This window comes from Corylus avellana, chromosome ca1 (assembly GCF_901000735.1).
Source record: "Corylus avellana chromosome ca1, CavTom2PMs-1.0".
Classification (NCBI taxonomy): domain Eukaryota; kingdom Viridiplantae; phylum Streptophyta; class Magnoliopsida; order Fagales; family Betulaceae; genus Corylus; species Corylus avellana.
The window spans coordinates 48200535-48211843 of NC_081541.1; the positions used below are offsets into that span (position 1 = coordinate 48200535).

At 33.0% G+C, this 11309-nt stretch overlaps 1 protein-coding gene across 1 annotated transcript in view; it reads right to left on the reverse strand.

Annotated features, from left to right (window-relative positions):
* Window positions 1-1305: 1305 nt before the first annotated feature.
* LOC132173975 (chloroplast envelope quinone oxidoreductase homolog) overlaps window positions 1306-11309 on the reverse strand; it is an 11806-nt gene continuing 1802 nt past the window's right edge. Inside the window, exons 3-6 of the mRNA XM_059585691.1 lie at window positions 7386-7556; window positions 4687-4828; window positions 3657-3748; window positions 1306-2153 (exon numbers count right to left, since the gene is read on the reverse strand). Coding sequence (XP_059441674.1) covers window positions 1461-2153; window positions 3657-3748; window positions 4687-4828; window positions 7386-7556 — 1098 coding nt within the window. The 3' untranslated portion in view covers window positions 1306-1460. The remainder of the gene's footprint in view (window positions 2154-3656; window positions 3749-4686; window positions 4829-7385; window positions 7557-11309) is intronic.

The following is an 11309-nucleotide window of genomic DNA, read 5'->3' on the forward strand; positions in this document are numbered from 1 at the left end:
AAACCTTAGGTAAAAATTTTTTTTTAAAAAAAAGCCTAGAAACCTCGTGTTTATCAATGCCAAATATTGTGTTTAGATGGAAAAAGCAATTAATGTTACTTTCATAGTTGATACTAGATTGTTTGAACACGGGTTTGTTGAATATTACATGTTTCTTTTTTGTGTCAGAACTTTCTTACATGTTCTATTGTGGTGGAGATCGATTAGACAATTAGCATTGCTGTTGTGCCAAGTGTGGAGTGAGTACGGTAAAGTAGAGGTTATTTTTCTGGAAAAATAGTTTGTTGATCTTCTGCTTCAATGGTGATTAAACCAGAGATAAGGTTCTTGAGGCTAAAACGCTGCGTATAACCAATAAGCTGATCATCCTTGGAAGATGGCAACCTGGTATGCAGCTGTTAAAGCTTGCTATGTCCTCCATTCCAATTTGGGTAAAGTTAATTCATCTCCCATTGGGATTTGCTAGGGTTTTAGTAGAAGATTATGTGAACTCTGATGTTTTGAGGGAAATCCTTGTTTTTGTGCATGGTAATTGTCATGGTTATGGACACGTTTTGTATGCTTGGGAGAAAAAATGTGCATCATGGTGAGGGTAGATGATTACTTCAAATACACCTGGGTGATGATGCTAAGAAAAAAGGCAGAGACCTCTGATCAAGCTAAGGCCATTTTCAAAAGAATACAGAATGAGAAAATGTGCGTTACCAAACGCATCCAAAGTGATCGTGGAAGGGAATTTGAAAATTCTTCCTTTGAACAAACAATATTGTATTGATGTTGGGATCAAGTAGAAGTTGTGTGTTCCGATTACTCCATAACAAAATGGAGTTGTTTAAAGAAAGAACAAAGTAGTTAACTTTGCCAAGCCTCACAAGAAGGGTACATTTGTAAAACCAAACAAACTTGAAATATGCTTATAGAGAGAAAGAGCATTTGCATTCATTTCTCTATACTATTTAAATATTATTTTTCTATATTAATCTAGACCAGCAAAGAAAATATTGTGAAAATTTAAAAATATAATAATAACAAAATGAAATGCCTCAACCAATCAATCCCCTTGAGACAACTCAAAGGAAGCAACCCAGCATCCCACACAAACAACAATTCTTGAGCTTAGTGATGAGAGAGGGAGAGAGAAAGAGCAAGAGAGTGATGCAGCCAAAGAGTTGATGAGAGAGAGCTCGTTTTTATTTTAGCCTAGGAATAGATAAGCCAATGTGAAAAGTTTTGGGGATTCTATCTTAATTTTACATAGAATGCACGTATACATAAACATATGCGAATGCCCTAACAACAATTACAGCTACAAGAACACACTGCATAATATTGATTATTTACAATATCTGGTCAAATGTGTGATTTAACTGCACAAACATATAGTTTTCTTTATGTACGAATAAGATATAACACTCTCATTTAATTATATAGGAATCTAACAATTCCAAGCATATTATATTTTAGAAAGGCTCGACGATGACCTTCCCAGTAGCATGGCCATCAATACTCTTTGCCCAAGCATCTTCAGCCTTACTCAGGGAATGCTTCGAGTCAATCAGAGTCTTAAGTTTACCTTCCTTCACCAACTTAACAAGATAATCCAGGTTCTCACTCTTGACATTTACAAAAACTGGCAGCAGTTGCTTCTTGGAGAAGGTAATTTTCTTTAGAGCAAAAGTCGCCATGGAACTTAAGCTGGGAGTTAAATCGAACACCTTCCCTTTCTCACTCAGATTTGGCTCAAAAGTTGACCAAGGAATGCCAGTAGCACCGTGGATCACAAAGTCATATTTCCGACCAGACGGGCTCTTCAGAGCTGCCCCTTCCGGAGTCTTGTAGTCGAGAACCTCATCGGCCCCTAAGCTCTTGACCAACTCAATGTTGCGTGCCCCGCACGTGACAGTCACATGTGTGTTTCCAAGCTTTGCCAGTTGAACCGCGTAGAGACCTACACCACCTGAGGCGGCAGTGATCAAAATGTTTGCCTGCTGGCCACTTCCATCAAGCTTGATCCCAGCGGATTGGGTGAGCGCCTGGTGAGCTGTAAGACCAGCAATGGGTAAGCCTGCAGCTTCTGCTGCTGAAACTTCAGCTGGCCTAGCAACTGTCAGCTTCTCCTTGGACACAGCAAACTCAGCTAGTCCACCTCCATCCTGTCAAATATATAACAGAGAGAAAAAAAAATATAGGTTATTTTAATAACTAATGCCTGAGTATTAATCACAGCTGAAACATCCAGTAACCAGAAATTCAGCACGTCTAGAGTTGGTACGTCCAATTGTCTAACCTAATGCGAAAAATAATGCCACATCTTATCTAAAGCCAGGATGGAATGTCAAATATTGGCAAGGTGATCAGTGAGACCTGGAGAGTGCTGGATAAGCACTGCCTGTACTGCAAATTCAGGAGGAACTTTTAAGAAAATGAATCCATTAAAAGAATGCCTAGGCCAACTTTGTTACAGATCAGAGTTACCAGAATGCATTACTAACAAGTGAGATCAAGGATCGCTTAATTCTAAATGTGGTAGAGTTTCATTGCAGTATACTAATTCTGGATATCACCAAATTTTCTACTTTATCTTCTCTCACATAACCTTTATGAAATGCAAAATAGAAAGTAATAATGATATTCTTAAATAGGATTTAAAAGTTTCAAAACTACCAGTCCCAATTAGGAGTATTGAGTTAATAACTACCTCATAATACTCTAACTTCTATTAAACAATCTATAAAAGTTGTATATGAGCCTAACTCCTATCAATTTACATGTCTGGGTAAGTGGTGTACACTTCCTGTTCCTGTTCCTGTTCCTTGTACCACAATGATCCACGTTATAATTCTTACTTACAGCCTCATATGTCTTGGATAGGGGGAGGTTCAAAACATGATATTTTATCAATATTACAAAAGGCCATAATCAGGGTCTGAATAAACCCAGTTCACTACAGCAATTAACTATTAGAAGAAAAAAAGTGATGGCCATAAACAAAAAAAAAAAAAAAAGGCAGTAAAGCAGGGGGAGAACAATGACTTCTCACAAGGTCAAACCTCTCAGACTAGAAGAAAGAGATGTTTTGCATCCATGACTACTAATTGCAATAAGTAAGAAGGGGGGGAGTATTTCACATAAGAACCATTGATAAATTATTTTAATGTATGAATAATACGATATGTGAAGATAAATTGTTGTCGTCACCAGTATGCATATCCAACAGCTGCAAAAATTGGCCCTACCACCACTTACGACCCTGTCAATGTTATGCAGCACCAAGTGGGGTCTCCGATTTTTCAACAAAATAACAGCATGGGAGGAATTTCTAAATATCACAAAGGGCTTGAATCTGTTACAGTTGTCCAAACTGTGCCACTTAGGTGAGGGGAGGCAGGAGCTATTAATTAAGTTAACTTTATTGAGAAGATCTCTTTCGATATATATTTCTCCCAAGAGTGATTTTTTCATCTTACCTACACAGAATTTGGGACAAAAGAAGGGGGAAAAAGGTCCATTGCCACTGTAGGAAACTAATCATTTCTTGTCCCCAATCACCCAAATCTTTTCAATAACATGATCGTGCTTCCTCAGTTTTTAAGACAAAGAATATTCAAATCGTTTGATGGAGGTATAAAGGCAAAAGAATAAAAATGAGTACTCACAGCAATGCCAAGATTAGCTAGAACTTTGTCACCAGCTTTGAAACTTTTGACTCCTGGTCCAACCTCTACAACCTCTCCTGCCACATCAGTACCTTTTCCAACAACAAACATGTTCAGCCAAAAGGGAAAATGCAACACTTGCCAAAAATTTACAACATGCAAGCAACAGTGAGAAATTCAGTCTAATAGGTATATCACCTTGTTACTCGTGTCAATGTAGTAATATTAGTTTTATTTGACATTTGGAATGCCACGAAATCGATCAGAACCATGTGAATGACATTTACTAGATCAATTTTTGCTTTCAGAGTTAGAGGTCGCTTGTGTGCTATTGAAGGATATGTGACATGCTCCAACACCCTCTTAAAATTGAAATAAGAATTTGAACTGTAACATCCATCAAATGCTATTGAATAATTCTTCATGATGTAAAATTGAGTAGCCTAAACCAGCCCAATCACCCATAGTTAAAAAAATGTGGGAAAAAGATATATTTTCAATAGCTTATAAAAACAATATGAAGAGAAAAAGATGTCTAAGAAAAATCATACACAAATAATGTTAAAGACATTATAGCATAGTGCTGCAAGTATGGCATTTGGAAGGGAGGGGAAGAGCTCAACATTCAATCCTTGTCCACTCAAAATGGGAAAAAGAGTACAAGTTTTCTGTTTGGTATCTACTTGCAATTGTGGTATTCCAGAATCATGGGAATTACTCTTTGTAATTAATTAAAAAGTGACCATTAAAGGAGCATCCAGAAGTGAGTTCTATCCTATTTAACTTCAATAGGCATCTACAAATTAAATTAGTTGTCCCATCATGCGTATGCAACTATAAATAGTCAGCATGTCTTTGTTAAAAAGTAACTGTCCGAGACTTCAAAATAATAACAGTAATAAAAATTTGACTTATGGCTTAACTTATTCACAAAAGTCAATGAGATCTATGTATTAAAATGTGTTCCCTAGGTAAAGGAAGGTGTCGCAATAATTTCTTTTAATAGAAACAATGAGAAATAAAGAATTACCAGGTATGTGAGGGAACTTGCGAGGTAGCAAAGGCCGCATAATGCCTTTCTGAACTTTCCAATCAATAGGATTTAGACTAGTTGCTTCCAGTTTTAGCAAGAGCTCATCCTTCTTCGGAGTGGGGACTGGAACTTCAACATGCTGCAACAAACATGAAAGTTACAATACTTTCTATAACTGACTCAATGGTCTCTTTTGACAATAGCAGGATCAATATAACTGACTCAATTCAGTTCACTGCAATAGAACCAATGTTATTATATCTAGTCTTCTATAGTATTATTCCTCAAATGACAAAATGAGGAGACCAAAAGACATTAAAAAGAAAAGTCTATTTTGTAAAGGAGTTTCAAAAACAGAAGCAATGAGAGAGAAGAGAGAATAAGGCTTAAACTTAGTGTTTAAAAAAATTTGAAGGATCGTAGAAAATTGTTTTGCACCTGAAAGGTAGGAGGTTTTCAGGTTTCGGTAATAGGGGGAAACTTGGGGTTTATATGTTCATTCATGCATCCAAGAATGACACCAGAAAATGAAATTCTCAATAAAATTAAAAATAGGAAGATTTAGACTGTCCTTTATACAAAGATTGACGTGTGTTTAAGAGACACCATCAAAATGGAACTTTTAGTTTTATGGAATTATACATTCATTAAACTGCACATATTTTAAGCAAAAGTGTCTCTACAGTCAAAGTACAACTACACACCATATTACAATAGTTCAATAATGTTTGCAAAAACACAAATGCATTTGATCATATCTACATCCTTCTACACAAATAAAGTCGATTATCAATCAGAAATCTATGTGAATTTGATCTTGACAGGTAGAAAAATAAGGAAAATAATGAGAGAGGGCAATTGCATACAGAAACAACTTTCTGCAGCTAGCCAAGCACTAATAACTTACTCTTTGGATCATGAAGTGATCCATAAAGCTCACCTTCCTTCCTCATTTAATATAGGCCCAAAGTATTTCCTAACATAATTTCAACTTGTTTTGAAATCCTTTAGTTATTTCAAAGCAACTTTTAAATTGCCATATAGGTTACTTCTTTCACATGCTTTTCTTTCATGCGCACCCAAATTCATATTTGAATCTCCTGTGGATTCTTCACAACATTTGCCCCAAATAACCCAGAATTTTAAATAACCCTAGGTGGATAAAATTTGGCAAGTGCTAAAGTATCCACCATTACGCGTATCAAAAGTAACCATGTTCAATTGCTGGCAATAAAAAGTAAGTCATCATATGTTTATGCCATCTCATCATGAATTTTCCTTAAGCTATTTATCAGGGGAGGAAAAATAAGGATGTTCCTTGCAGCCTGACAAAAAAATAAGAAGAAAAATAAAAGAAAAAGTAATTGTCAAGTCAACATCCTGCGCCTATTAAAAATTGAACAAAATACTTACCCAATAATACGTTCAAAGCAGTGGAACAATCAGACACATAAAAAGGAATCCTCTTAAAAGTTCTTCCCAATTGCATTGCACTCATTTTTATTTGTTTTTCTATCCAAAAGAAGATTTTGTCCTTTCACCAATGGATTGGCATTCTGGTCTCGATTATCTACAGCCGTTCAACATTCACAAAGTAAATATTCAGATTAAATTCAGCAGTTTCCAAAAGTTTGGATATGCAGGAGACCTCCAAGGTCAAATGTCAGAGCTCCCGACATTTATTCCTGCAGTGATCACCCCATCTTGCAGACTATCACAATTCTATAAATCCTGTACCCCAGACAACTTTTATCTAGATATTCAGACTTTGTGAGTGTTAGCATATCTCAAAATGAAGAGAATTTGAGAGGGAAACCTCCTAAAACTATTGGTGGAATGGTGTCAAATGAAGAATTACAAAATAAAAATAGTAATTTTGATTATTTGCTAATATGTGTGTGTGTCTGTGTAAGAAAATGAGGCATGTGTGGTATAAAAATTGGAGAATCTATTCTCTTTCTTTTCCCAAAAAGAAAAGTGATATTGGAGATTGTGTAATGCTTACTCTCAACAGTCAAAGTATTTGTCTACCACAGTTGTGATATTCTTTGTTTCTCTGATTCCTATCCGATGATCCAGGACATAATCCTGGACCTGAAGAACAAAAAATAGATCTTTTGTTCTTCTTGTCCAATTTTTAAATGTTCTTAGTATTTTATACATTCCACACCTTTAACTACTAAATAAGAAAATCAAACAGAGATTCGGAAAACTTGAAAGATAATAAATAAATAAATAAATAAATACCAAGATATTGACAAAAGCGGAAAGAGGGGGATTGCAACACACGCGCATATATATATATATAAGAAGCCATTTATACATATCCCAATTCCTCCTGCTAAATATTTTGATTTAATCAAATAGAACACAAACCAAAAGGATCTGGAACGAAAGCAGACACAAAGAATTACACAGATTGGTGAAATGGACCTTCAAGTTCAATCCAAGCCCCAAAGCACAATCGGCTTCGCCAATTTCATTGTTTTTATTTTTTAATCTAGAACGACAAATCAACATAAATTGTAAAGTAATATAGAAATACATAGTAATATTGAAATTACCACCAAAAAAAAAAAAAAAAGAGTGTATACAGTATACGCGCTTGGGTTGCGCAAATAAATTTGTGATTACTAATAATAAAAAATTAAAAATTAAAAAATAGAAAATTAAAAAAGAATGAACATGAAAATAACCTTCAAACCAGCTGATCCTCCACCATAGCCATCGTACTGAACCGCATGCATAAGGTTTGATGCTGCCATACTCACAGATGAGAAAGTTAACGGTCTTTCTGTGCAGAGAGATTGTGCAGAGAGAGGGAGAAGTGGGAGAAGATCTATATATGTTAAGGGGAAGTTCGTGGATTAACACGGTTGACGGTGGAGCAAATGACGGAGACCGTTTGCAAACGGTAAAATTTTGACAAGTGTTTTTTCTTTTGAAAAATAGTTTTTTAATTTTAAAATACTAAAAATAAAAATAAAAAAAATACTAAAACTTCTATAAAAAAAATCTAAAACTAAAAAAAATTAATAAAATAAAATCCAATGGGTGGCCAAATTAAAAAATAATAATAATAATTAAAAAAAATTCTATTTTTTAATAAAATTAAAAATTTTCGTTTTTCTATATATTTTTTTTTAAATAAAAATTTCTGTTTGAAAAAATTAAAAACTTTCATTTAAAAAAAAATAAAAATTTCGATTTTAAAATTAGAATTTTCGTTTTTGAAAAAAAATTAAAAATTATTTTATTTTTTTCAAATTTATAAAAATATTTTTGCCTTAATTGAGAAATCTGTAGAAACATTTTTATCTTTTCACTTGTCTTATAGAGATATTGATAATATTTTGGTAGTTTAGAGAGACATTGTCACAACTAAAAATTTAAAACGATATTATCAATTAGATTATAGTTTGAGGCGTACGTAAACTTTACCCTTTCAAAATTGATTTGATAATATTTTGGAGGAGTGTTTAGTAAAAGTTAAAAATATTTTATAAAATAGAAAAATGAAAATATATATATAAACCTATGTCATGATCATAGTGGTGTGATCCGGCAGTCTTTGTGGACCGTGGTCACTGTCAGATTTAATTGGCCGCCATTGCGATTTGCGGGGTTACCAGGACCATTCGATAGAGTTGCTACCACTGCCAACATTAACATTTTTTTTTCAAAGTAATATCAAGTTATTTTTAAAAAAATGACAAAAAAATACAGAATTTTTTTTTAAAACTGAGTTAAAGAAATTTTTTTAACCTTTTTTTTTTTAATAACATGAATTTTTAATAAAATTTATTCTAATTTTGTCTTTGATATTAAAAAAACACATATTTTTTACATGTTCAAAGAACACGTGTTATTTTTATAGACTTGGTTGTAAAAAATTTAGCAAAAAACTTCTGCATGTGTTTTAATACATTTTTTTTTAAAAAAAATTACAATCTAATTTAGAAAAACACTTTGTTTATATTTTTAATCGACGCTCAAATTATGATGAAAGGCTAAAAGCTTTTTAAAATTTTAGTCAAGAATTGGGATTCTACGTGGTGGTACTGAAAGGTGATGCTCTTCAAATAATTTAAGCGCTCAAGAGAGCTAAAATGGTCATCACCAGATAGGTTTTGACCCCACTGACGAATGATGTGCTATCTTTTAGGGAGAAACTTGGTCTTATTGAGAAAATTCTTAATGTATTTATGCTGTGCTTATCTTTTAGGGAGAAACTTGGTCTTATTTGAGAAAATTCTTAACGTATTTATGATATTATCTCTATTGAGCGATCTACTTTAGTTGACTTTCTAATAAAGGTTTCACCCCATTCCCTTAAAAAAAAAAAAAAAACAAATGTTGACTAGAAGGATTTTAGATGTGGCTCACTATTAAGACATTTTTCTTAAACCAATTTTGTTTTTTTGATAGGTATTTTTCTTAAACCAATTAAAATTCAAAACACTTTCAAAAAAAAAATTAAAACACAACATTTTTCTTTTTTAAATGACAGAGTTTTTCTCCAAATTAGATTGAGAAAAATTCATTCAATTAAGTCTATAAAAATGACATGTGTAATTTAAACATGTTAAAAACACGTGTTTTTTTAATATCAATGACAAAATTAAAATAAATTTTATTAAAACTTTATGTGCATCTCACATATTATTAAAAAAAATAAACATATATTATTTTTATAGACAACTTGAAAGAAATTTTTTCAAAAAGGAAAACTCTGTCTATTGATTTTTTAAAATTTTTTAATTTTTAATTTTTTTTGCTGTCGAGCGGTAATTATCTATATACTCTTTCTTTCTCCCTTCTCGTGTCCTTCTAGAAAGAGGTGCAATTATATATTTTTATGATGGGAGAGCCCAAACCTCATATGGATGGGTTATTATGGACCGTCCACATCACTCTGATGTGGACGGCCCATCTACCGGTAGGCCCTCCCTATTGAAAACAGGGCTAGAAAGTGACAAAACCATTAGCTGCTTTGAGAGAGATATAGAGAGCAACCTCTGTCTCTTATCAAGGGTGAAATTATATATATATATATAGTCCTTTTGTATTTATATAAAATAAAAACAAATAAGTATTAAACTTAATTTCATAAGTAATTGTATACAAAAGTTACATGTCTATAAAATCATGTTTAAAATAACTTCTCACTTGAATACAATTTTTTTTTTTTTTTTGTTAATTTGCTATAAACATGTATAAAAAAAAAAAAAACAAAAATATAACGTCTCTTTCAAATTATGCTGGACGGCGATCTTTCATGGAGTAAAATTCATCCATTATCAATTATGTAATGTAGTGAAATATTTTATCAATTTATTTATTATCATAAGGACTTGGCAACCCCAAAAACATTTTAAGAAAAAAATACAAAAATCAATTCTTATAGTTTAGTTGATTTACAATTAACTTCATGAAATTTAATTGAGCGAAATTTAACAATAGGAAGTAAATTATTTTTTTTTGGTATACCATAAAAACGTACATCTGAGTTCATCTTAGTATCACATAGAGTTAATTGCGAATCAAATACACCACATAAACTAAATTTGCATTATAGCTTATGATACTAAAATGATTGGCTCCTACTATCAATGTAATACAGTAATTTTGAGTAAAATTTTAAGTGATTGTCAAATGAATTTTTAAAAATCACATGCTTTATTTCTCTTTTAACAAAGCATGTGAGAAACGCTACTCATGAGCATTCTCAACTAGCATTCTTGTATAAGTGGCACATTTACATCCACTTGTTTTTTTTAAAAAAATAAATAAATAAATAAAAGGAGACATGTTAAAATATATAAGCTTTGATACCATGTTGAAATATATATAAAATATAAAATACTAAAATAAAAGAAAAAGAAAAGAAAGCGGAAGCGGATAGAGACATATGGGCTACATCTTGTATATTCACTGTATCAATCAATATTATATAACTCTCTATTTATAGAGAGACAATGAGTAGTGACCAAGAAACCCAAATTAAACCCTAAAATACGTAAGGAAAGAAATAAACCCTACATTACAAATTAAATAACGGAAATATAAAATATTCTAACAAAGGAAATAATATATTCTAACATCCCCCTTCAAACTCAAGGTGTAAGCTTGAGTTTGGAAAAGAGAATAAATTGAAGGCATCTGAAGTCGATGGTTGGATCAAGACAATGCCGGCGAGAAAGGCTGAAAGTGACGGCCGGAGAAATACTGGAGAATAGAGACAAGCTGCTAAAAGAATCTGGTTAAGAGCCAAGCCGCAACTGACAATGACGGTCGAAGAACGAAAACTAGTCATTAAATCCCTTGAAGGGCCAAACCACATTGTGCCAGGGTTCGCCAATAACAAAGACGAGAAAGGCTGAAAGTGATGGCCGCAGAAATACCGGAGAACGTAGACAAGCCACTAAAAGAATCCGGTGAAGGGCCAAGCCGCAACTGACAATGAGGCCAGAGAACGAAAACTAGCCGTTAAAATTCCCGTGAAGGGCCAAAACCGCATTGTGCGCCGTGGATCACAACAGAATTAAGAGATCATCAGAAGAGAATGCTAGAAAACACCATAGAAACATCATAAGACTTTTATTGAAAGCCACAGAAAC